The 27860-nt window shown below is 41.7% G+C and overlaps 1 protein-coding gene across 1 annotated transcript; it reads left to right on the top strand.

Annotated features, from left to right (window-relative positions):
- The first annotated feature begins 1514 nt into the window (after positions 1–1514).
- RAB21 (RAB21, member RAS oncogene family) lies at positions 1515–23037 on the top strand. Its single transcript, XM_054026579.1, has 7 exons — positions 1515–1897; positions 14303–14362; positions 15693–15800; positions 17222–17285; positions 18983–19037; positions 20105–20193; positions 21526–23037. Exons 1-7 carry the CDS (start codon positions 1748–1750, stop codon positions 21663–21665), a joined length of 666 nt encoding a protein of 221 aa, XP_053882554.1. The 5' UTR covers positions 1515–1747; the 3' UTR covers positions 21666–23037.
- Positions 23038–27860: the final 4823 nt, after the last annotated feature.

Raw genomic sequence — 27860 nt, forward strand, 5'->3', positions numbered from 1 at the left:
AAAAAGAGCATGGATTAAGTGAGTTCAAGTAAAAGGATTGAAGATAGAATTACAAGTAAAGCATAACAAAATATGCTTCTAATGGCCAAGACTTAACCAGCTACAAGTTTTGCTTAAGATGGTTTCTCTCACCAGTCATTCTTCACCCCTGCCATGGCTGACTTTCCTTCAGTCAGGACCTTCCACAAAAGTAAAAGGCGCTGGCTTCTTTTGTCTTCTTAGGAGAAAATCTTTGCCTAGGCAGGTTTCTTACCTATATTCGGCTCCAGAGACTTCAAACCCACCCACCCACCCCACGTTTCCTTTGATTGAAGGCCCCACCTTTCTCAGCTTGCAAGAACTTTGGCCTCGTGTGTCTATCTAGCAATGGATGCCAACAATGGTTTCTGTCCTTTCTTAAATCTTCCGAAGTTCAATGAATTTGTTTCAAGAGGTAAAATGATCTCATTCTATTTGTCCCTTACTGTGTGCTTTCCATCCCCAGTATGATTTCAATGTAAATGGGACTTCCATTGTTTCTGATTCCACCATGCTTAATTTACATAGGTGACAGGTAGGTAGCCAGGACATTCCCTCCTGTCTGGGCATACTGTACTGTCTAATATCAATGAGTATTCATAATTGCTTACATAGTGTTAATACATACATTTCACAATGAGTTTAATCACCACTTTGTCACTAGCTTTCAGAAAAGACCTCACTCCATACAATTTTGTAATACGGCAATATTGTACGCAATCAGTTGATTTAGCTGCTTATCATTTGAGGTTCAGCCTCCTGTCTTCATAGACCAGTAAAGCTTTGAAATGGATCCTTCTGAAAAATAAAACCCAGACCAAGCGTCTCTCTCCTCCTGGGGCATAGACTCCTCGCTGTCTCTTCCCCCACTTGTCAGTGTGAGGTTTGTCCAGCATTTGCTGGCCTGATGGGACTGTGTGCTGCTTAAATGTAAAGTGAGGAAACACCTGCTTTGCACACACTTTAGCCACAAGTCTAGCGTGGATTTCTAATCCCCAGTGCCCATCACGGCCCTACACCACTCAAAAATATTAATGATCAGAGAGTTATTAGTTGGCCAACGCCATACGACACGACACCGCCCAGTGCCAGGCTGTAACACTACTGTGGAGGGGCACCCGGCCTGCCAGGCCAGCTGAGGCTCCCTGCTGGATACCAGGCTGTGCCTTGCCCTGGGGCTGTCCCTGCTGTCACCCCGACCCCTCCGGCCAACCCTCCACAGCCTGATCTCCCTGTTACAGAGGAAGGAGCCATCCCGCCCCTGCCCAGCTGCTGCCTGCGCCTACAGACACCAGCCTGGGCCCAGGCCGGCGCTGACTATCGCCCCCGAGGGCGGACACGGAGGGTCAGACTCCGCCTCTCCTCCTCATGGCTCCGCCCCTTGGGAAGCTCGCTAGGCCCCGCCCCTACTCCTCCCCCTCCTGGGGCTCTGGGCGTGGTCTCGGCACCCGCAGCGTCTGCCCCTCCCGTTGGCTGCCAACGTGTCGCGTGACCGAGCGGAGCGTGACGTAGGAGGAAGAAGACGCCATTAGAGGGAGCGGGGCCAGCGGCCGTGACAAGTGCCCTCGTTCTCCCGGTTTCGTCCCGGGCTCTCTTCGCGGCTGCCCCCTTCGGCGCCCGCATCCCCGGGCTCTCCTCGCGGCGGCTCCCGGCCGGGGTCGGTGTCCTGCTGCGCCCTGCGGCTGCTGATGTGAGGCCGCGGCCCGGCGAGCGGGCGGGTTCGCTGCGGATGGCGGCGGCGGGTTCCGGCGCGGGGGGAGGCGGCCGGAGCTTCTCCTTCAAGGTGGTGCTGCTCGGGGAGGGCTGCGTGGGGAAAACCTCCCTGGTGCTGCGCTACTGCGAGAACAAGTTCAACGACAAGCACATCACCACCCTGCAGGTGCGCGCGGGACGGGCCCTGGCGCCGGGCGGGGGGAGAGCGCTGGGGGGCCGAGGGGTGTGTGTGTGTGTCTGTGTATATAGATGGAGGCCAGTCTGGCTGTTGAGCCGTCTGTTCCCAGCGTACTTTTTATATGTATGACGCCCCTTTGGTGTCAGTCCACATCTGCCTCTCTGGTCTCTTCTCCGGGCTGAGTCCTGTTAAGATGGCCCTATCACTTCCTGATACTGTCGTTGCTGCTGTTGTGAGGTCCAGCCTGTTACTATCACCTCTTCTTTGGGTGAAGAATGGCATACGTGTATTAATTACTTTCTCCCTCTTCCTGCCTACTCGATTGTTGGTTTTAAGTGGCCAGGCTTGTTCCTTGTTGGCTACTTCCTGGTTTGAGGGGGTTCTGTAGTTCCGTTTACACCCCAAATGGCCTGGGTTTGGGTTTAAATACTTCATCTTTCTTCTCTGACCTGTTCAGGCTCTCAGCTTTCTGCATGTGGGCCTTTGCAAGCCTGGTATGGGGAAACATGATCTGAAAGTGTTAATGCCTGCTCACTAACTAGGCAACATGAGTGACCTGATGACTAAGTGTTATGTGTAAATTCCAGCTTTAATTGCTGTGGTTAATGTTCTAAGTGGTGAAAGTTAAGCTGCTAAGTATTAAGGAAGGCCAATATCTTCAAAGAAATTGTGAGTGCTTTCAGATTTTTGTCTTTAGGTTTTTGAAAAACTCAGCATAAACATCAAGAATTTTGAGTTCAACCTCTAGTAAATATTACTGCTGAAATGTGCTAAATTCTCCAAACTTTCTAATTTAGCCTTTCTGCAATATGAGGATTAAGCCAGTTTTGGGTAACATTCTAATTATTGAAAGAGCCACTCCATGTAATTGTTCATGGCAGCTAAAATGTTTGAGACTAAATCCTGTCTAAATGATTGGCCCCAGATTTGCAACACCAAAATACTGAAATTCATGAAGTTTATTTGACATGTATTGAAGTGCATCTACAAGCTTATGTATCGTGTATAAACTCTCAGGACCAGACTCTTTGGGTGTGTCTACACAGCAACTAGACACCTGTGGCTGGCCCATGCCAGCCAACTCAGGCTCCCAGGGCTTGGGCTGCAGGGCTGTTTCATTGTTGTGTAGACATCTAGGCTCTGGCTGTAGCCTGAGTTCTGGTACCCTCCCACCTCCCAGGGTCTTAGAGCTTGTGCTGGAGCCCAAGCCTGGAAGTCTACACAGCAATGAAACAGACCTGCAAACCTGAGTTGGTTGATACATGCTAGCAGCGGGTGTCTAGTTGCTGTGTAGACATACCCTAAGAGTCTGGAACAGCTTTTTAATGTGTCTTGTGTCCCACTGCTCAGTGAACCGCAGTTCCAGATCTACTACTCTGGAGTGAGAACAAACTATCTAGGGATGACAACCTAGAGTGGAGCTGTAAGAAAGTTGTGCATTATCTGGTTCAAGAAAAATTTAAATTTCTTTCTCAACCAGGTCTGTGAAGAAAATTTACACTTTTAGAGGTGTGTATGATATTACAGTAGTGGAGACCAGAAAATAAATCCTTTAGTTATCAAAGTATTTAGGTTTTCTTTCCTTATCATAAGGGCTTGAAATATTTTTAAAACCTTTATAACCATGAAAATATTAATGTAGAGTATGATCTTCTGTTTCTGTTTTTCCTGGAGGACTTCCTGAGGGTCTGAGGTGTGAGCTTGCTCACCTTAATTGAAGGTGCATGGCTTGGGGTTGATTCTTTAATGAACCTTTCTTCCCAAGTCTTTCAGCTCTAGAGAGGTGTTAATGAAGAGTTTAAACTCTTCATTAAATATTCCTGTACTTGCTAACTACAGATGGATGCTATCATTGTTCTGCTACAACTGCACCACTTAAGATGTAATAAGGACAAAGTGTATGACACTGTTTTAGAACTAGCCCAATCCAGACTGTGTCCTGGAAAATCTGCTACCCCTTCCCTCCCCCCCGCCTCCCCCAAAGAAATTTAGTTAAACCAACCTAATCCCTGGTGTGGACAGTGTTACATTATGTCAATGGGGGGACTTCTCTTGTCCACATAGCTACTTCCACTTGAGGAAGTGGATTACCTATGCCAATGGGAGAAGCACTCTCAGCAGCATTGGTAGAGTCTCCCCAAGCACTACAGCTGCCCCATTGTAGCACTGTAAGTGTAAACAAGCTCTGTGCCTCTGGTTTTACATTGATATCAGAACTTAGTTATCCACTAAAGGCTGTGACACAAGACTATTAATAGTCTTGTCATCTGATGTATCTCAGTCTCAGCCAAGCATGTTAGTGTAATTTGTAGTTGGAAATCGAAATTCAGGCGCTTCTTGAGGCTAAAGTGAATTGAATCAATACTCTGTGGATATTGGGGAAACAGAGTGAGGGAAGCTACAGGTCCACCACAATTCAATTTTAAAAATAAAACCGAAAGAATGAATGAATTTTTCCTCTGGATTTACTACTTTTTAAACTTTTTTTTCTCCTGTAAACTCCCTTTTGGAGTAGGGACTTGTGTGGGGAGAATGCACTTCCTTCTCACATGAAAAGGGATGGCGCTTTATCCTTAGTCCTTAGATATACAAAAATGAAATCTTTTTAGTGATGTTACAGCCCTATACTTAGCTGACTCACTTATAGTTTTTGATATCGTCCTCTCTTAAACAGATGCTGTGTGCCACTTAGGACTAAATTAAGAATTGTCTTCCTGTCCCTTAACTCCCCACCCCCGCCTTGTGGGTTTCAGGACTAGCTGCTTTAAGAAGCAGTCATTAATGTTGTCTAGAAATTGTATCTCTGCATCCTGTGCTGAGGGGTCATGTCCAGAAATGTAACTCTATCTTCAGTCAATCCTATTACATATCCTCTCTCTGCAGTGACCCTGGTTCTTCTCTCGTCTAAAAATATGAAGCTGCAGGGTCAGTTGGTGTTGAAATTTACTGTGTGAACAGTTCACATTTCAAAACTACTTCTCTTATTGTAGTTGCTTTCCTGTATCCTATTTTAAAGTGTATTTTACTACCATATATGGTCAGCATATAGATTAAACGAAGGGGTCGCACACTTCCTGGCTTCTGGAGACTAAACTTGTTGCGTATACCAGGGGCTCCTTATGTCCCTCCATTTTTACCCCACAAACTCCTTGTATGCCACCCTTGCATCCTCTAATTCAGGGATGCTCTGCAACACCCTCCATTCTCTCCCTGCCAGAGATTCTGTGCCTCCATTCTCTCTTCTCCCATTCCAGTATTTTCTGTTCTCCCACATGGCAGGGGCTCTGTGCCCGTTTCCCATGCCTCCCTCCCCAGACTAGCATTCCCCAACTTCTCTTGTGCTCCCATCCTTGTACCGCATGCCTACATGTGCCCAGTCCTGCTTCCCCCACTATTATAGGAATGACTGAGTAGGTTGCACTGGTGGGTGGAGAATGGCGTAAATGTGAAAAAGCGTAGTCAAATATAGCTTGATTCATAGAAATTCTTTTTACTATCTTATTTCTAGGGTTATAAATTCCATGCTTGAATAATAAGCATGTAGTAGAAGGAATAATCTACTGACCCAGATGGTGATTGTGAAAGTCTCAGGGAGACTAGAGAAGCTACAGAAAACCCAGTAATTGGGGATTTTAGTCCCAACATATATAGTTGGGGACATGTCTCCTGAGGACAGGATGCAGAGAGAATTTCTTGACCCCATTAATGACTGCTTGTTGGAGCAGCTAGGCTTGAAACCCACAAGGGGGGAGACAATTCTTGATTTACTCCTAAATGCTGCATGGGATTTGGTTGAAGAGATTATTATAGCTGAATCACTCAGTAATAGTGACCATAATGTAATTTAAACTTAATGTCCTGGGGGGAAGGGAGCATATCAAAGAAGCCTATCACAGTAGAATGTAAGTTCAAAAAGGGAACTACACAAAAATGAGGAGGCTAGTTAAAAAGGAACAGTCACAAGAAGGAAATGCCTGCAAGCTGCATGGAAATAATTAAAACAAAACAAAAAACAGTAATAGACACTCAAATTTATATGTATACACCAAAATTAAAAGAAAAAAAGTAAGGGGACCAAAAAACACCACTGTGGCTAAACAGCAGAGTAGAAGATGCAGCTAGAGACAATGGCATCCTTTAAAAACTGAAAGTACCATTCTACTGATGAAAATAGAAAGGAACAAACTCTGGCAAGTCAAGTGTGTGGCTTAATAAAAAAATATATATTAGGCAAAAAAGAATTTGAAGACCAACTAGCAAAAGGTAGTTTGGCAGGCTTCCAGCTTCTGATGTATTTAATATGCTGGACAGTCAAGGTGTACTCAAAGTCAGGGTTTGTTGTGGAGAAGCTAAATGAATTCTTTGCATCGGTCTTCACTGCAGAGGATGTGAGGGAGATTCCCACACAAGCCATTATTTTTAGGTGACAAATCTTTGGAACTACTTGTTCCAAAATCTCTTCTATTAACAAATTGATAAGTTAAACAATAGTAAATCCCCAGGACCAGATGGTATTCACCCAAGAGTTTTGAAGGAACTCAAATATGATATTGCAGGAATACTTACTAACTATGGTATATAACGTATTGCTTAAATAAGCCTCTGTACCAGATAGGCTTCATGTTAGTTAACTACAGTGTTAAGTGAGGAGTTACTGTACTGACATTATGTTCCTGAAAAATGCGACTTTAAGCAAATCCAGTTTCCCCATAAGAATTGTTAATGAGGGGGTTAGGTTCCAGGGAAATTTTTTTCACCAGACAAAAGGGGTGTGGGGGGGTGTGTGTGTGTGTATAAAAAAAAAAAAAATACTGGTACACAGTGACTATGATTGTGAAGCTTGGTTGAGGTGGAGGAGTCGGAGGGTGGGATACTTCCCTTGCTGCTAAATGAACTAGCAACTGGCTGAGCCCTCAAGGGTTAACTCTCTCCTGCTACAAGGCAGCAGGAATGGAGGGAGATATGTGCATTAACACTACCTTGTTAATTAGATCAGCTTGCTGAGACCACAGGTTCTGCAAGCTCCCTCTGTTCTGAGCCTGGTGTCCCCTCCCCCCCCCCGCTCTATGGAAAATGTGGTGAGCGGGGGGGATGGGGGATGGACACCCTGACATTAGCCCCCCTCTTCCTTCCCTGCCCCTCCTTCCCAGCAAGCAGGAGTCTCTTGGGGAGCAGCTCCAAGGCAGAGGGCAGGAGCAGCACATGACGGTGGAGGGAGGGACAGCTGCAATTGCTAGCCTACTGGGCAGCTGCCGCACAGGGAGCTGATAGTGGGGTTGCCAGTCCACCCTGGTTCCAAGCCCCCACCAGCTAGCTGCAACGGGCTGCTCCTTGCAAGCAGTAGACAAAGCAGGCGGCTGCCAAATGACATTAGAAGGGAGCATTACACAACTTTAAACAAGCATGTTCCCTAATTGATCAGCAATGTAACAATGTTAACCGGCACAACTTTAAGTGAGGAGTTACTGTACTAGGCAAAATCGGTTGCAACTATAGTTTAAAAAAAAAAAAACAATTATCAGATACATTGACTCATCCTCCATATGTTGTGCTCGTCTATCTGGCTTTCATAAAGGAAAATCATGCCTCACCAATCTATTAGAATTCTTTGAGTGAGGGTCAACAAACATGTGGACAAATTATTCCAGTGGATGTGGTGTACTCAGAAAGCCTTTGACAATGTCCCTCACCAAAAGCTTTAAAGCAAAGTAAGGAGTCATGGAATAAGAGGGAAGGTTCTCCCATGGATCAGTAACTGGTTAATAGGAAACCAAAGATAGGAATAAATGGTCGTTTTTTTTTTTTTTTTTTTTTTACAGTGGGGAGAGGTAAATAGAAGGGTCCCCCAAGGATTTGTACTAGGACCAGTACTGTTGAACATATTCATAAATTATCTGGAAAAGGGGGTAAACAGCAAGGTAGCAAAATTGGCAGATGATACAAAATTACTCAAGATCAGTCCAAAGCAGACCGTTACAAAGGGATCTCACAAAACAGGGTGGGCAACAAAATGGCTGACAAAATTCAGTGTTGATAAACGAAAATTAATGCACATTGGAAAACAGTACCAGCTATACATATAAAATGATGGTCTAAATTAGCTGTTACCACTCAAGAAGTCTTGGAGTCATTGTGGATAGTTCTCCGAAAACATCCGCTCAATGTGCAGTAGCAGTCAAAAAAGTTAACAATCCTAGGAACCATTAGAAAAGAGGTGGATAAGACAGAAAATATCATGCCTGTACATAAATCTATGGTATGCCCACACCTTGATACTGTGCAGTTCTTTTTGACCCATCTAAATATATATATGTCAAAAAGAACTGCACAGTATCAAGGTGTGGGCATACCATGGATTTATGTACAGGCATGATATTTTCTGTCTTATCCACCTAAATAAAATCTGTTTTAGAATTGGAAAAGATGCAGAGAAGAACACAAATGATTAGGAGTATAGAACAACTTCCATATGGGGAGAGATTTAAAAAGTCTGGAATTGTTGCCTCTTTTCTAAGATGAACAGAAGATATGATGGAGATCTAACAAATCCTGAATGGTGTGGAGAAAGTGAATAAGGAAGTGTTTACCTATTAATATTACACATGAACCAAGGGGCACCCAATGGAATTAATAGGCAGCTGGCTTAAAACATAAGGAAGTACTTCACCCAACACAGTCAACCTGTGGAACTCATTGTGAAGGTCAAAAGTATAACTGATCTCAAAAAAAAAAAAAATTAGATAAATTCATGGAGGATAGGCACATTAATGACTATTAGCCAAGATGGTCTGAGACAACCCCACAGTCTGGGTGTCCCTAAACTGGGGAAGAAAATATTGGGACACATGCGGGAGGGTGCCTGCCAGCAGAGCACGCCGGGAAAAAAAAAAAAAAAAAAACCACAGTGCTGCTGGCAGATATCGGGACAATGCATCCAGACCAAAGACTAGTCGGGACGTCTGGTCACCCTACCCATAACCTCTGACTGCTAGAAGCTGGGAGTAGACAACCGATTATAATTGCTCAGTAAATTGCCCTGTTCTGTTCACTCCCTCAGAAGCATCTGCCACTGTCAGACAGGATACTGGGTTTGGTGGACCATTGGTCTGATCGTTCTTATTTGTCTGGCAGGGAAGGTTATATCTATCATGCAGAGCCTTTGCCAATATGGGAACAATACCTCCCCAATACATCTATGCCAATAGAAGCATTCATGTTAGCATAGCTTCATCTGCATCAGATGTTTTATTTGCATAGTTATGTTGGTTCGGGGTGTGGGGTTTTTTCAGACCTCTGACATAGATATGCTGATATAAAATTTAAGTATAGATGAGTCCATTATTCAGTGTCACAATGTTAAATGTTATTGGAAGGATAAGCAAGATGAGATAGGGGTATTAATGGGTGTTGTCAAACAGTTTGTTTTTAAAGACAGTTGGCGAAGTGATTGAAGCTGTGACTGCATGAAATAGATGGCAGGGCTCCATGTGTCCCCTTTTTCCCCTCCCCTCCCCCCCACTCTTGGTTTTCTGACCCTCCCTGCCCCCCTTCAAATAGAGTTCTGGCCACTGATGCCTAGAACATTCTTTGAAACCTTATGAATTTTGAATGGTGCATAAGATCAGTTACCACATTAGATAGATGTGCTCTCAACATGAGAGCACAAGGCCTCATAAGCTCAGCCAGTTATGACTTGACAGTGAAACTGGCAGTGACTTTAAATTAAGAATGTATTCTCATTTATTTTGAAACATGATCAAGCAATGAAATGGTGTGGTTTAAATTGTGCTTAGGCAGATTTTAGTGTTTGTTGGGGCGGGGGGGGGGGAATCCTATTTATAGTCTAATTTAATACAGTAAGGACTCAGTTCTGCATTATGGCTCCAGTCAGCAAGGTACCTAAGCATACAGGTAGTTCCCTTTGAAGTTGATTTGTTGAATCAGGCCATATGATGATGAGCCATATAAAGGAGAGGGGATGGGCCAGGAAGCACTGTTGCTTTCTTTAAAAGTTACCTTTCCCCATGGGATAAGAGGGGAGAAGCCCAGTGCAATGTGGGTCTTGTTAAACTCTTAAAGTTGGAGCCATTCTAGCATGCCAGAGGGTGGTGAGTCATTAGCCCTGTCCAGCAATGCCTTCAATGGGGCCAGCTAGCCCTGTTTGCAGAACTGGCTCCCTCTCTAGCATTAGAAGATGTGCTTACTCTTTATGGGTGGAGACAGGCTTCTTAACTCTTTTCCTTACCTAGTGCTTCCCAGACAAGGAATAAACCTAGTTCAGCCTTTATAAATTCATCAATATGAACTAATCACTAAACCCAGCATATTGCAATATTCTTCCTGTAGTTAAAATCCTCAGACCTTTGATCTACTACATTACATGTATCCAGCTCATCCCATCTCAGAGTCCTGTAGTCCTTCAGTGCTACTTTATACACCATTTACTCACTGCAATGTAATCTTTCTGTACTAGCAGAACTTAGCAAGACTTTTTTTAACTGTGAAAGGAAATTTTTTCATTGGAAACTACAGGGAGAACTCTGTTAGGCAAAATGCCCATTCTAGGTGAAACTTAGTACATGGGTATAGACTAATTATTCAGTCATGAAATCAAATATGGCTGACATGTTGGATGTTAAACAGTTTAATAATGCATGTCTATTGCTAAAGTGATAAGCATTGCAAATCATTGAAATGGGGGAAGTTGCTAGTCTGCCTTCTGGAGCTGAAGTGATAAACAATTGTCTGAAATAAAGTTGGTTCCCCACCCCCCTTAGGAATTATTTCTCAAATCTAAACTACAGTAAATACAAAGAGGCGTGGCACACAGAGTCCAGATGAAGAGGGGCTAATGCAGCTTTAAGTAAACTTTGCACCCTCCTAATTCTGGGTTGCTCTGGGGGCTGGAGCAGACTTGGGGGGGGGGGGGGGGGGGGGGGCGCTTGTCTAAGTTATGACTGCCTCCCTAGATTGCCATATAGGTTGCAGCACCATCTGGAATTTCCAGTGCTGCACACAGTGATGCTGCACCCAGCATGCTCCTGGCATTCCCCCTACATCAGGGCTTGAGGGAATCCTCTCCTAACTGGATCTGGGGCTTTTAGAGCCTTTTTTTTTTTTTTAAGCTGCTTAGGCTCTTATCCGGCATAAAGGGGTTGGAGCAGGGATGAGGCTTTCCCTTCTTTAAGGGAGTGATATATTTAACACTTCAATGTGCCCATCAATGGAAGACCATTTCTTAACAATTGTAGGAGATTAATGAGTTAAGCATAACTGAACTTAATGTAGATAGTAGGTTGAAGCATTCACTGGAGATCAAAGGCTTGTAATGCTATAAAGGACTGAAAAGTCATAAGATATCACAAGATTCAATATATCAATAGTAGTTGCAGTTTATTTCAGAGATGCTTGAGATTATTTGGCGATAACTTCTGCTTGTCTCATGTTTTGAAAACCACATCCAAAGAATTGCCATAGAAATTAAAAAAAAAAAGTTGAAATGAATGACTGGACATTAAAACTCATGACTTTCAGATTTAAACTAGCCTCAGACCACTAAGCTTTATATTCAGTAAAGCTACAAAAGGACTGAAATGAATAAGGATCTAGTATCTTCCAAGTTACATTGCCTAATTCTCAGAACTGCAGCTCTTTCTGTTGAATGAAACAGAAGTGAAGAGACTTCTTGCAATTGGAAACCTAACAGGTTAAAGTTGAGCTTTTTTTCTTAAGAATCCAAGACTAAAATGCACTGGTATATCCATTCTAAGAACATACCCTTACACTGAATACTAGCATATTTATAGTCATAAATGCTAGAAATTCTAAGTGCCAGGGGACATTGCTTGAGAAATTTACTTAAACCCTGTTAACCCAATAATGAAGCCTACGAACCAGGGGAGTTACCTCTGCTGCCTACCTCCTTAAACTACATGGGTAAAGCAGTTGTGCATTGCATTGTAACTTTAGCATATTGTCTAATATATCATAAAAATATAGCTTGAAGCCTGCTTTCACTTAGCTTCAGACTGGGGGAAAATCTTCTAATCACTTCTTATTCAGCAGCTAAGACTTTACATTTAATCATGAAAGAAAATATACCTGTTGCAATTTTTGGGCTATAGTCACAAGTAAACTACATGAAATATTTGCTCCTGTGACTGTCAACACTTCTGCTTGTCTGGTTTTTGGTTTTGTTTTACTGTTTCAGGCTTTACTTTTAGCTTAGTTTTTGTCCCTAGCTTTAATGCCAACTTAAAATGCCATTTCTACCAGTCGGAGAGAGAATTAGAACCAAGACTAATAAATTACTTCAAATTCAAAAAAAATCTGAAGGATGTGGTTTGAAATCTAAATGTTGGGGGTAGCTTTACTACCTCGTAGTAAGTATCTAAAGTGAACTGGTAGATTCACAACATGTATGGTGTCAAGATTATTATCTTACTTGGCTGCAGTCTGGAGTGGTAGTATTTAACCATGTCAATTGGTTGCTGTAGTCTGAATCTGGATTCTATAGCTTTTTCTATGAAGGGAGTTTTTCCTGTTTTCTTGCCCACAAACATCTTATTTCAAAGAGAAGGACCAGTCTATTTCATGTGGGGAAAGTTGCAACATATTGCTTATGCCACCTGATCTTAAACCAAACTTTGCACCCCTCAATAATCTGTATTATTCCCTGGTAACCAGAAACTTCTATGCCTAAACTCTGTACCATTCACTTTTTAAAAAACATCTTAATAAAAAATTTTTTTGCCAACCCTCAAAAACAGGGGTTCTCAAAGGGGGGTCAGGACCCTTCAGGGCATTGTGAGGTTATGTGGGGGGTTGCAAGCTGTCAGCCTCCACCCCAAACCCTGCTTTGCCTCCAGTATTTATAATGGTGTTAAACATAATATGTGTTTTTAATTTAAGTGCACAGTCAATCTGTAGAACTCCTAGCCTTCACAGCCTCCTCAGGTAAGGACTAAAACAGGGTTTAAAAGAGAACTGGGTAAATTCATGGAGGTTAAGTCCATTAATGGCTATTAGCCAGGATAGGTAAGGAATGGGTGTCCCTAGCCTCTGTTTGTCAGAGAGCGGAGATGGATGGCAGGAAAGAGATCACTTGATCCTTGCCTGTTAGGTTCACTCCCTCTGAGGCACCTGGCATTGGCCACTGCTGGCAGACAGGATACTGGGCTGGGTGGACCCTTGGTCTGACCCAGTATGGCCAGTCTTATGTAAGACAGGGGGTCGCACTCAGGCATGCGATGTGAAAGGGGTCACCAGAACAGGAGTTTGAGAACCACTGCTCAAAAAGATCCCCTCAAAGTAAGATTTCAGTCACTATGGTAGCTAAGGCCACTGTTGCCACCAAATTTGTCATGCCTTGAGCTCTTTAAATTGGGCTACATCAGTCTCAGGCTCTGCCCTGGTATGCCCCAAATGGGGGGTGGTGGTGGTATTAATTAAAAAAATCACTTGGCTTATGGTATAACTAAAACACCCCTAGGACTCAGACCAAGGAGAGCAGACTACTCTGAAGGCAGGGATGTTCTCATGGAGGATTAGAAGTGAACATGGATGCCAAAGGATAATAGCTAGCTAATACAGGTCTGTTGAATCTTACGCACATTTAACATACGTGATTTCAACTTTACACGGTTGGCCAAAAAAAGAGAAACAGTTTTAATACTATACCTGTAGTGCAGGCGATTTCACCCGCCATTGAACTCAATGGGGTTTTGGCTATATGCGGTTTTCGCTTTACACGCTAACTGTGGAACGGAACCCCCGTGTAAGATGAGACAGACCTGTAGTCACACTACTTAGGGCTGATTAGTGTGTTTTTGATTAACTTTGTTTAATGTTCAAATCTTAAATTTGTCCATTGTTTATGGGTTAAGATCTAACTACTTGCTCTCCTTAAACAACTAGATTTTATAATTAAGGTCTTTGGCTTGGGATGCCAGATCAGGAAATGTTTTGCATTATGATGTTACAAATGAATTTATTCTTACCAGTCTTCACTCCAGACTGAATAAATGGCAGTTACTACTTAGATGCTGCTCAAATGGTGAGGCAATAGTGAGATGTTAATTCTAGACTTGCTTGGAGATACTCTGAAAGGCAAGCTGGAAGTGTGGTTTCTTAGAGCTAGGCTAAATCCCCAGCCTTGGACAATATTATGTTTTGGTCTGTATCACCTCCATACATCTTCTGATGGTTACCTTGGTTTTATTAATGGTGGTCTGAACAGATTTTGCTTCAGGATTTTTTTCTTCCTTTTTTAAAACCCATAAGAGTACAAAAGTAATCCAAATATAACTCTCTGGATTAGTCATAAACGTAAAAAATAACTATAATGACTCTTGTCTCTAAACTATTTCATACATATTTTAATTTCTGTTCTAGGCATCTTTTCTAACAAAGAAGCTAAATATTGGAGGAAAAAGAGTAAACCTTGCAATATGGGTATGTTTGCTTATCTGCCTTTTACATTTCTATTCACTCTGCTTTTATAAACTTCAACTTTTCACTTTTAAAATGGAATTCAAGTCTTGTTCTTAAAATACTAAGTGCAAATAAAATGAATACACATTTGAGATTCTGGTTGAATTCTTGCCAAGAATTAAGTTTTACTTATTTCTAATTTCAAAGTAGCAGCTGTGTTAGTCTGTATCTGCAAAAAGAACAGGAGTACTTGTGGCATCTTAGACTAACAAATTTATTAGAGCATAAGCTTTCATGGGCTACTGCCCAATTCTTTGGATGCATATAGAGTGGAACGAACACACACACACACACACACACACACACACACACCATGAACAGGTGGGAGTTGTCTTACCAACTCAGGCCAATTAAGTAAGAGAAACTTTTGAAGTGATGATCAAGTTAGCCCAGTACAGACAGTTTGATAAGAAGTGTGAGAATACTTACAAGGGGAGATAGATTCAATGTCTGAAATACTCACCAGCAACCACACATCAATGAACAAAAATACTGACCCAGGAACCTATCCTTGTAACAAAGCCCGATGCCAGCTCTGTCCACAACTATTCAAGTGACATCATCATAGGACCTAATCACATCAGCCATACCATCAGGGGCTCGTTCACCTGCACATCTACCAATGTGATATATGCCATCATGTGCCAGCAATGCCCCTCTGTCATGTACATTGGCCAAACCAGACAGTCTCTCCGCAAAAGAATTAATGGACACAAATCTGACATCAGGAATCCTAATACTCAAAAACCAGTGGGAGAACAGTTTAACCTGTCTGGCCATTCAATGACAGACCTGCAGGTGGCTATTTTACAACAGAAAAACTTCAAAAACAGACTCAGACTGCTGAGCTAGAATTGATATGCAAACTAGATACAATCAACTCAGGATTGAATAAGGACTGGGAATGACTGAGCCATTACAAACATTGAATCTATCTCCCCTTGTAAGTATTCTCACACTTCTTAGCAAACTGTTTGTACTGGGCTATCTTGATTATCACTTCAAAAGTGGTTTTTTTTCTCTTACCAACTCTGAGAGGCCAATTAAGTAAGACAACGTGTGTGTGTGTGTGTGTGTGTGTGTGTGCAATATATGTTCCACTCTATATGCATCCGAAGAAGTGGGCTGTAGCCCACGAAAGCTTATGCTCTAATAAATGTTAGTTTCTAAGGTGCCACAAGTACACCTGTTCTTATTTCTAGTGTCACTCTTGTTCAATAATTGGATTTCCTTGAATGCTGTCATCAGTTTTGCCTTAATGAACACTAACACAAATGTCTACCACATGCAGGATACAGCAGGTCAAGAGAGATTCCATGCACTGGGTCCAATTTACTACAGAGATTCTAATGGAGCTATTTTAGTATATGACATAACAGATGAAGACTCTTTTCAAAAGGTACTGTGACAGATTCATCCATCTCCTCACAAGTAAACAGGTTCAAAGCTTCCCTACAGTATGAGTGTGCAACTTGGAAGTTTCCATGTAATCAGTAACTAAATGTACTTCCTAATTCAGATAATTACCGCCTTATACACTTAGTTACAAAAACTGCAATACAGTCAATTTTTATAACTGATCAGTTTGAAAGATCTAAATTGTTCTATCTAATAATAGAAAATACTTCCTTAAACTGTTCCGTTTTGATGAAGTTGGAACTTTTTTCTTTTTGCTCCTGGTAAAACAGTTAAACTTTAATGATAGTGCCATAACAGCATTAATCTTAACTGCTTATATTCTGAAGTAATTGGATCAGAACTACTCTACTATATATTTTCAAGAACAGTGCTTAAATGTGGTAGTGATGGAACAATAACATTAGGTACTATACATGCCTATTGCATAGATCTCAATTATTTGAAACATAACATGCCCTGCTTGTGAAATGCACTACTTCCAGAAATATTGTTTTGGTACTACTTTACCATAATTTCCAAGTTACTATACTAAAGAAAAGATTTCCAAGAACAATGTGCCCCTTGAGTACTAATGTATTGTAACAGTAAGTGGAGGTAAAGTTTTGGAGCTTCTATGTCTATATAGAGCTGCTGATATATTCCAGAGTTCAGTCCATAAATCTAAATGATCTACTTATTAGACTATTACTTGGTAAGATTCTGAAGGATTTTCATTTTAATCAAGTTTTTCTCTATCATGCACTCTGTCTAAAGAGCACTCTTGTCTAAAGAGAAATGTGTGGTGTTTCTGTTCTATTAGCATGTAAAAAATTTTGGAGTGTCTTGTATGTTTTGTATCATGGGGTCTAATTTTTATTTGACTTTCTTGCAGTTAACCTCCTTAACCATAATAAAATAGAAATTCATAAGCTTATACATGTTTGTGTGGAGAAAGTATTTTCTGTTGGCCCATCTCCAACTATATCTGCAAAAGTAATATTCTTTTCTGATTCTGTTCCTCCCAAAACAGTCATCCATTATGTCTAAATTGGATTATAAAACACTGAGAAGACCCCAGTTCTTCTAGTAGAACACCATACACACTAACCTATGTAGCAGTCGACACAGAATTCAGATTTGACCTAAAAGGCAACCTCATATGCCATTTACATCACACATGTGATTCATAACTTGCTCTTTGGGATTGGGATAACAGATGCTGGATTACTTTTAGTACAACTCAGAGGTTCATAACCTCTCTGGATTCCTGATTGCCCTCTCTGACTTTGTCCTTTTTTAGTCTATAAAGACACTTGCATAGGTATCTTAATCTTAAAGCTGTATAGTTGGATCCATGACCGTAAAGTGGTGGTACATGCTTCTTAAAATGAGAATACATCTAACTCTGATATTTGTATGCAGGTAAAAAACTGGGTCAAGGAATTAAGAAAAATGTTGGGAAACGAAATCTGTTTATGTATAGTTGGTAAGGCTATTTTATTTTTAAAGCAGTCTGTTTTGAGTGAATGAGACTTGTTTGTTTAACTTGTAAATATACAATTTAAACATTGCCATGATTACTTAGTCTTGCAGTGAACTCAGATACTAGATATTGATATCTAAACTCTTAAGTATATGTAAGATTTGGTGTGGAAAGATAAATTAACTTTAGCATCCTCAGTATGTATTAAATGGACTTAGGTGTCACACACTGAGCATTGGTGCATAACATTTAGGCACCTAAAAAATTACAGGAATGACACTGCAATTCATAAGCCTGAGTTAGGTGCCTAGGCTCCCTATACAATGAGGAGATGGGTACCTTAGAAAGCAATCCACAAAAGCTAGCTCACTTGGTGAGGAGACACTTAAGCGAGCCAATGGGAGATCCTGAAGAGAGGAGGTTGTTCTGATCATTGCCCCTTCCTTGGAGATAGCAGCCTAAGTTGGGAACATTTGGAAGTACTTACCTCTACTTAATGATCTGTAAACCTGAACCTGTCTCTTGGAGTCATGTGGCTTAAGTACCTCAGGTGTTTCTTGTGGGAATGAGTTAGGTGCCTGTCTTACCCCACTTAAAATGTCTGGAGGTGGTGGTGCTGTCCACCTTATAACTTTTTGCCTGGTGGTTAGAGAACTTGCCTAGGGTGTGGGAGACCCAGGTTAAATCCCCTCCCTCCACCAGAGGGGGAGAGGATTTGAACAGGGATCTCCCACTTCTGAGTGCTCTAACCACTAAACTACAGGATTTTCAGATGTGGGGTTCCACCATCTCTCCTATTAGAGCATTCCACTGTGAATAAATGAAAGTGAGTTGGCCAGAGAGAATGGGAATGAATCTGTAGTCTGGTGGTTGGGATGCTTGTCTGAGAGGTGGGAGACCCAAGGTTTAGTTCCCCTGCTCCAGTTGCTTTCATTATTTATCCACAGTGGAACAGCTTCAACAGACTCCATCCTTGTCTCCCAGGGACTGAGCTGTGGGCCACTCATGTGAGAGTAGTCTCCTGAGAGGTGGGAGACCCCCTCCCTGTCTATCTTGTTGTCACTAAGCAGTGAGGGTAATTGAAGCTGGGTGTCTCACCTCTCAGGTGAGTGCTCTAACCACTGGGCTAAAAGTCATAAGGTGGGCACCCCCTCCTCTGGTGGTCACACTTCAAATGAACTGTGATCCAACAGGCAGCTTCTGAGCATGTCTCCTGGATCAGGCCCTGCATATGAGATTGGCAGGTAAATGCTCTTCCCCAGTTCATGGACACAGATGTCTGGACACCTAGAGGAAGGCCAGTGTGCATGACCAAAGGCAGGAAAATAGGCACTAAGAACTTTTTGTTTTACCCTGAAAACTTAGGTACTTAAACTTATTTGGTGCCTACAGGGTTTGGCAGGAGTTTTGTGGTCAACAGTGGAGCCTAAAATTGGGACTTAAGGGGTGCCAGTATACCTTTGTGGATCCCAGCCTAAGTATCTGGGTGAAAGGGGGAAAACCTTTAAATACTGCTAACCCTTAACATGTAAAACATTTTCAGGAACACCACCTTGATGTTAGATTATGTTTGAAGGTGGTCTTTGGAAAGTGATAGGAAGAAAGATCCATAGTCTCTAGACTTTTTTTTCTTCAGATCTTTGCAGTGTGTGTGTGTATAGAACAGACTAAAGACTGGTGTGTGTCTCTCTCTCTGACAGGTAACAAAATAGACTTGGAAAAAGAGAGGCATGTTTCAGTTCAAGAAGCAGAAACGTAAGTTTGTTTTTTTTTTCTTCTCCCCTTGTTAAATAAACTTTGACTAGAACTTTAAATTGGTTAAATCAATTCTGCTATAACTAGTACCTTCATCACAAGACTAAAGAAGCAGTACTGCTTTTAGTGAACAATTGTAGCTAATTACCATAGCTTTTGTATGATCAGCCAAAATTACTGCTATAGCTAACATTCCATCCACGTTCCACTCCACACATGTATTCAAGGATTTACAAAGCTTCAAAATTATACCAAACACTCTTAAATTGCAGTATATTCTGTAGTAAACTTAGCTTCTGAAGTGTTTTTTTAAAATAGTAGATGCTCCATTTACTGCTTTCAGTGATGCTTCTGAATCTACACTATTCATAGAATCGTAGGATTGGGAGGGACTTTGAGAGGTCATCTAGTCCAGTCCCCTGTACACATGGCAGGACTAAGTATTCTCTAGACCATCCCTGACCAGGTGTTTGTATAATCTGCTCTTAAAAATCTCCAATGATGGAGATTCCACAGCCTCCCTAGGCAATTTATTCCAGTGCTTAACTACCTTCCTGACAGGAAGATTTTTCTCATGTCCAACCTAAACCACCCTGCTGCAACTTAAGTCCACTGCTTCTTGTCCTATCCTCAGAGGTTAAGGAGAACAATTTTTCTCTCTCCTTGTAACAACCTTTTTATGTACTTGAAAAGAACATAAGCATGGCCATACCAGGTCAGACCAAAGATCCATCTAGCCCAGTATCCTGTCTTCCAACAGTGGCCAATGCCAGGTGCCCCAGGGGAAATGATCGGTAATCAAGTGATCCATCCCCTGTCATCATTCCAAGCTTCTGTTATCTATTGTTTGCTGAAAGGTGGGTTTGGGGGGTGTTTTTTGATTGCACACAATATACAAGAGTGGCATCCAATTTAAATAGCAAAGTTTAATGTGGTAAATATCCTCCATATTTTGATTTGTATATTATACACTTCAAAGTATGAAGGCTTGAAAGGATTTTTGATTTCTTTAACATTCCATGTGGTCTCATAAGTAAAAGCTTTTTCTGTATTTGTACTATATACAGGTATGCAGAATCAGTGGGAGCAAAACACTATCATACTTCAGCCAAACAAAACAAAGGAATTGAAGAACTCTTCCTTGATCTCTGTAAAAGTAGGTATTGCATTTGCTGTGGTGAGCTTACATTGGTACAAGTTGATGGAAAAAGCCCTCATCAAAATAAAGTCCTTTTAAATAATAGGTTGGAAGATGAGTTGCACAGATTCTAATCTATTGTAGTTTAATTTAGTAACTGAACTGATCATTCATAAGACTGATCAGTTATGTGAACTAATCTTTTGATGCCAAACTTTCTATTGCTCAAAGTCTTCAGTCCTTGAGCCAACCTTCAAGTTGCTGCAGGCTTGAGAAGACTAAGATTTGGTGCCAAAGATTAAAAAATCAGGCACACTGCATACACTTGATATGTGCATATTATTGAATGATTAATACATTGCCTTGTGCACTGTACCTGTTGTAATTTTGAGACGTTCAACTGTCTGAACTCAATCCTCAATTAGTTAATAAAATAGGGGTTCTAGTTTACAAAGTAAAAATGAAAACAAAGTTTAAGGTTTGTACAGGATATTTGGAATATAGTGTTTCAAACTATATTTGTTGAAAATTTCTTTCTTGTACCTCTGCACTCTGTCCAAGGTCTCTCCTTCACCCTGTCTGAGCACTGGCTGGTTGAAAACAGGAAAAAGTACATAAACCCACTTTCCTCTTCCATTTTCCCTATGACTATTTCTCCTTCCACTATTGCTCCCTTCTAATCCTCCATCCCCCAGAAACTTGGCTTCAGAACTCTGATTTGAAGTTCTCACTATTCACTTGCTGTCCAGAGTCAACTTGGAGCTTATTGCACAGATCTTAAACCACATTCCAAATGGTCTGGATTGGAATATAGGTACCTTACTCCCTGCATCTATGAATTCTTTGTGAACACCTGCATCTTAAACCTTTAAAGGAGCCAAATTAGGAAGGAAACTAATCTAGAATCATTCAGCTGTCTGCTGTTGCTTTCCTTTATTTGTAGAATTTTCAGCAGTAACTGTTTGTTCCTAGATACTGGCTCTAGTGCAGTAGTTAATATGGTTGAGAGAGGTCATTTATTTAGGCCCAAATAGACTTAACTACTGAGCACCCAAATGCTCCTATTGAAGTCCAATGAGAGCTGCTGGGTGGTCTGCATTTCTGGGTCCTGAATGTAGCAACCTGTTTTAAAATGTTGATCTGTGGTATCAGCTGGATCACTTTAAATACAAAAAAAAAACCACTTGTATGTTGAAAAATTTCAGTTTGCTTGTATCTTGTATTGCTAAATGTAATCAGATTGATAACAGCTCAGTGTGCATTGAGATTAAATAGCTTGAAGAATTCAGAGCTTTGAAATATTTAAAATTGTAATGGAATGTCATCTTGATTTGAGTTCTTATTTTCCAGGAATGATAGAAACTGCTCAAGTGGATGAAAGAGCAAGAGGCAATGGTTCCAGCCAGTCAGGAACTGCAAGGCGGGGTGTACAGATTATTGATGATGAGCCACAAGCACAGAGCAGTGGAGGGTGCTGTTCTTCTGGATAACTGTATAAAACTGGATTGTTGCCCCTCAATATGAAGACTGCCATATTTCAAGTCATGCATTCTTTACCAATGGAGTAATAGAATTAACAGTATTGAAAAATAATCACTTATAACACTGCAGAGACCTCAAGTGCTAAACTAGTGGAGTCTGAGACCAGAGAATTTGCATTTTCTACAGTGGTTAACAAAGCAATTACCAATGGCCTTTTTACATATTTTTCTTTAATGAGGAATAATATGCATGTAGAAAAGACCTACTTAAAGGCTTCATTTATATTCTTTTAAATCAGATCATTATTTAATAACTTATATACATTGTTGGAATGGTATACATTTTTGCAGCTGTTTGTATTTTGTGGTAGATTCAACTATATCACTTCTAAACTGCAAACTGATTTTTTTTTTTAATTAGCAGATACCTGAACTACTATTTTTGCTGGGCTTACACAAGTCCATAACTGTCAACTACTTTGATATACTATATATTCATTCTGTATGCCAAGCTGGTAAAATACATTGTAAATTACATATTAAATATTTTATCTGCTTTTACAAGTGCAGGTGCAGAAATACATCAGCCTTGTCAGCAATTGTCAAGTGAATAACAATTGGTGAAAAGATGCAAGTTTTTCATTTTGCTTGTTTCTTCACCCGCTCTTCCTGCAGACTCCTAACAGGTTTTTTGGTGTATTCGGTTACACAGAGCTCTTTAAAAGTCTCTTCCTGGCGAGCAGCAATATGATTCAGAGCACCTCTAGTGACAGGGCAGGAGTGCTTCCTGAAACTTCAGTTAACCCAGAGGGACTTGACTCCCAGATGAACAGTGGAGCACATTGCCATCTCAAGTCTGCAATTGCTTCATCCTCTCCCTAGTCTCCAAGGAAGCTTAATCTTAAATAAATTAGCCCTTGTCCATCTGGTAGCCACTAAACAATGTTTTTGTGAAAAGTTGTATTAGTACCCTTGCCTTCAAGACAGCCTTTTAAACTTTAATGAGCATTAGTTGTTCATCCTACAAAGCTTGAGTGAACAAGTAAATGAAATTTAACTTTCCTGAATTACTTTTGATTTTGAGTGGTTTATTGACTATAAATGTAAGATGTAAAAACTTACAAGATGCAATGTAACTATAGGAACACTAGAAAGGACTAAATTATATTCATGCTTTGCTGCTTTTGTAAAGCTTGGTGAAGCCTACTTTAAGGTTTTGGGCAGATATTTTTTTGGAAATATTAAAGTGTGTTAAACTGTAGAAGGAACACACATGGTGGCAATTAAAACTTAAATTGTTGTGCTCTGACTTTTTTTTTTTTTTTTTACACAATTTGTCATGTTTGGAAAAACAGTAAAAGTGATGTCTGACAAAATAGAATATTCTTTGGCTTTCCTTTTTCTGAAGGGCAGAATCAGTATCACTTAAACAACTGCAAACGTACTGAAAGCTGTAGGAAATATCTATTGTACAGTATAGGTGATGGCAAATCAATTTGTACTACAATGAGAATACACTGAGTATCCTCAGTGTATTCCTTTTTCCCCCCTGCCCAAAAATGATAGGATTTAGTTTAAGTACTTCATGGTAAAACGGTAGGAACCTACATTTCCACAATCCAATATTGGCACGCTTGAGCTTAAACCTGCCAGGCACATCCAATTAGGTAACTTTTCAAACATTGTGTAAATGGCTTGTACATCTTAACTAGCAAGAAAACATAGCCTGCTATTGCTTGGCCTCTGTAAATGACTGTGGAAAATATTAATGAGAAGTCTGATGACAAGACTTGAATATTCTGTTAAAAGGCCATGTAAACTAGCTGCAATGCAGAACCATATTACTGTGTTGAAATAAGTGTACATAATTCTATATCAGCCACTCAAAATACTAAATGAGTTACCTTTTTGATACCAGTACATGTGTCTCTACAGGTCTGTCACTGTTCTTTTCCTCAAGTTAGTTGGGAATAAGTTTAAGAGGTTACTTTATGGATCATTTAAAAATAGCAGCTTTTAAACTCCCTATTTGCTTGCTCTTTCTGCATCTCGTTTTGTTTCCATATGTAAACATGTACAGGAGAACATAGCTGTGTAATAGAACAGCAACTCAGTTCTGACTGCAGCATCTCTTCCTTTTCTTAGGAAGAAAGGAGGTACTGGTTGGTTTCAGATCTGAGTGCTGTCCCATAAATGAATCAATTGACTCAAATAGTATACTTCTTTCAAAAGACAAACATGAAACTCCTCTTCAATGTCTGTCTGTAATAGCTCTCCAAGTCTTTGGATTGTTTCACATTACTATCAGACTCCAGTGTAGAGGAAACACCTCAAGCCATATCTTTGAAGCAGGAACTTGAATTACTTTTGGTACGGATTCCTTTCATGTTGTCTGACTAACATTCCTAACCCTTCTTGACATGTGTAACATATGACTTTAAATACATAGTTCAAACTAGAATGAACAAAAACCCCTCACTTCAGTAACTGCTTCTGTACAATTAAAGCTTGCAGCTAGGGTGACTAGCATTATTGCAATATTAATACTAATAGCACTTACCAGTCTAATAAAACAAAGAAACTGTGCAAGGCCAAAATCTAACCAGTAAATGGAAATATTTGCTGCGTGAAATTCAATTAAAGTGGAATGTTTTACCTTTCAAGTCAGGAACAATTTGAGTTTAGCAGGGTGCAGAAACACATAATGTATTGATGTGGATAACACTTAAAGATTGGAAGGGATTTTACACACCAGTTGGAGGGTTTAAGCCAACATCTAGTTAATGAGGGGTAAATTGAAAACTTACCTTACATATACATTATCTCAAATGGCCTACAGTTAAATAACTGCAACTGGTCTCTGTCAAAGGGCAGCCTATACTAGACTAGGTGGACTACTAGCCTGAGTATGACCATTCTTATGTGTCTCTGGAAACCCTTTGTGTAAACATATTTCTGAAGCAGTTGATTTCTGTGAGGTAGAGATGTTATTCCCTTCCTACTGTACACATGGTCCTGGTAGTTTGATGAGAACTAGCATGTGTATAAACAATGGTGTAGATGTGGTAGCAGGCACTGGTGCCCCAGCTTTGGTGGGCAGAGTACAAGCCCCCCTGAAGCCAATAGGTACTCAGCATAACTACACTGTGTTGCTGCTGCAGCTACACTACTGAATTGGGAACCTTCCAAAAGCCAGCTGCCAGAGGAGGATGGTGACCTTGCAACTAGTAGAGTGGGGATTAGAGTATTTCCTTGGGATGTTGGAGACTCAGGTTCAATTCTCCTCTCTTTGTCAGAGAGGGAGAAGATTTAAAAAGGGGTCTCCTACTTCTCAGAAAAGTGCTCTAATGAGTGAGCTATGGGATATTCTCATATGGGGCTCCCTCAGTTTCTCCTGTTAATCTGTTCCAAGGGATTAATAATGAAAGTCATTGGAGACCCAGGGTCCAGTTCCCCTCCTCCAATCTCCCATTTGGGGGACCTAACCATGGGATTGCAGGGTCATTCTCTTGCTTAACAACCATTCCATTGGATAAATATGTAAATAGTCATTGGGCCAGAGAGCAAGAGAAACAAGCTTAGGTACCTAAAATGCCTAATTTCAGGCAGTGGGTTCCTGTCAGCCCCAGCAGAGCCTTCCCAAAAGTGGGGCTGGGGGGAAGGGCTAGGGACCAGGGGCTCCCCTGTGGCCCTACCCCTTCCCCCCAAGGCCCCATCCCTGGCCAAGCTGGAGCAGGCCAGGAGCTACAGACCCTCCACCTACTGGGGGGAGGGGGTGGAGGCCTGAGAGCAGCCCTCTGCCTGTGTCCCTGCCCTGTGGGCCCCCTGGTGGAGGGTTCACAGCTGCTCCTGCAGTTCTTACCCCAACCCAGCTCCAGCCAGGGAATGGGGCCTTGGAGCTGAGCCCAGCCATGGTAAGAGCCTTATGGCCAGGCAGCTGTGAGGAGCTATGAACCCTCCACCTGCTCTGGTGGGGGGTCTAGGGGTGGGTATACAGGCCAGAGGCTGCTCTTGGCCTCCCCACCTCAGACAGGTGGAGGGTCTGCAGCATAGCTCCAGTTGCCGGCTGGCCAGGGCCTTGGGGGGGATGCCTGTCGCCTGTGGTGAAAAGTGGACGGGCCAGGCTTGTCCACTTTAAAAAATGGGAGGTCCATGGTCCCCTCCCCATTCTGGTGCCAATGGTTCCTGTTCATGGATTGCTAAGCAGAAATATGTGTCTCTGCAGCCCAGATTTATGCCTCTATCTCCAAGAGACAGGTAGGGCTTAGCACACACCTCATCAGCATATCCCATCTGCTAACATAGGTGTGGTGCTGCCTAGCATATTGGCTTTTGGGGATTGCATTGTAAGGTGTCTGTCTCTTCCCATGCGTCCACAGTGCTGGGACACTGAGCACAGCAATGCCTACGTTTCTTTGCAGACCCCAGCCTAGGAGAAGACACTTAAAGACAGACTGGAGTTCAGCTACATCCTGGATTGGAGCTGAACACAGTACAGTTGTTTTGAGAACATCATCCTCCCTCTTCATAGAAGTGTCACAGACTTCAGTTGTTGCGGTCTCTGGTAGGTTTAGGAACAGTATCTTTCTGCTTTGGTTGTCTGAACTGGAGGAAATATGAAAGTATGAAAAGTTCTACAACAGTCACATATGAATTTTAGTAAGGCATGCAACAACTCATTCAAAATCCTTCATGCAGCGTGACCTTGCACATAGCACAAATTCTACAAAATGGCATCCTCCATGGGGTCTGTCAAGGCTGATTCCCCACTCTGGCACTTCAAGTGCAAAAGGTGGGGGCCTGCAAGGATTCTAAAAATTAATACTGGCCATTCCAGGCTTGTACTAAACTCCCAAGGTTACAGCTTTTTCTCTGACCTTAGATGGGTAGATGCTGCCACCACCCAAGTGCAAAAAACCTCCCTTTGGACCCAGGAAGGCGCACTTTGGAATTCCTTCCTGTGGGGTACCCTGAAGCCCCTTCACTCCCCCTCCAGGGAAGAGCTGAGAAAGAAAACAAAGGAAATCAGCTATTACCACCAGCTACTTAACATGTGCACAAACCTCTTAGGACACCAAAATTCCAATCCTGTTCTTAAAAAGGGTAAATTGTATTAAAAACAAAAAGACAGAAAATATATCTGGATCTTAGGCTTTTGCTAGATTTAAAAATGCCACTTACAAAAATTAAACATCAAGAATAACCTTCTTGAGGCCCAGCTTAAAGGTTACAAGCAAAACAAAAGTATTTGGGTTAACACAGAGGAGTCTACTAGCCATAAGAAATAAACCTAATTGCGTCTTTCTAAACATTCCTGATCTACTTACACATTTGAGGGTTTCAAATAAGTAGTTCTAGGTATGATCTGATGATTTTTCATACCTGGCTTAAAGCTTCTCATAGCGTAACTGCTGCTCTGTTCCCCTCTTCCCCAGAGAACAACAACTGACAAAGGGAAATTTTTTCCCCAATTTTAAAAAGTTCTAGCCCTCCCATTAGTTCTTTTGATCAGGTGCCCACTCCCTTCCTTTACCTGTGGACTTCTTTAACCCTTTACAGATAAAGCAAGTAGAGAACAGCCACCAACAGGGATTTCATAGCTAACTGGCCGGCTTGGTGTCCATAAAAAGGAGTTACCCCCCACCCCATTCATTTATCACAGGATCCAGCCAGAATTGTCCCACAGGCCACCAGTTGGACAGCACACAGCTGATTGAACAGGCAGGGCATGCAATGTGTGCCTTGCATATATAAACAGCAGGCCCCTGCGCTATGGTGATGTCTAGCTATGTCTTGGTGAGTCACTGTCAGCACTGGTATGAGTCATTAACATGCATACCCGGCTCGGTTTGTAACAGGCTGGCCCTTGCAGGCCTACAGCATAGCTGATTTACACACAAGCGCCAGGCCCTCTGAAATCAAGCATTTCCAGACTCCTTTGACTTCTATTAGTGAAGTAAATTTTTTCCTCTCTCCTCCAAGCAATCAGATGGTTACCAAAGCAGGATGGGACATACAGTTCTCCTACCTCAGCATGCAGCCCTAGTCATTTAATCAAAGGGGACTGTTTGCCACATTTGCAGGGACAACGTGCCAAAAGTGATTCCCCACCCTCAGAAACCTGGCTTAGCATTTGAGGAATACTCGGATGAGGAAAAGCTCCAGTCCAGAATTAGATTTTCTGATTAACAGTACTGGGAGGAC

Source organism: Malaclemys terrapin, chromosome 1 (genome assembly GCF_027887155.1).
Source record: "Malaclemys terrapin pileata isolate rMalTer1 chromosome 1, rMalTer1.hap1, whole genome shotgun sequence".
NCBI classification, from domain to species: Eukaryota; Metazoa; Chordata; order Testudines; family Emydidae; genus Malaclemys; species Malaclemys terrapin.

Excerpts from the sequence above, each read along its gene's own strand:
- RAB21 (XM_054026579.1), top strand. The coding sequence starts at position 1,748 with ATGGCGGCGGCGGGTTCCGGCGCGGGGGGAGGCGGCCGGAGCTTCTCC. Across the intron at positions 17,286-18,982 it reads AATCTGTTTATGTATAGTTG|GTAACAAAATAGACTTGGAA; the intron begins GTAAGGCTATTT and ends TCTCTCTGACAG. Across the intron at positions 20,194-21,525 it reads CTTCCTTGATCTCTGTAAAA|GAATGATAGAAACTGCTCAA; the intron begins GTAGGTATTGCA and ends CTTATTTTCCAG.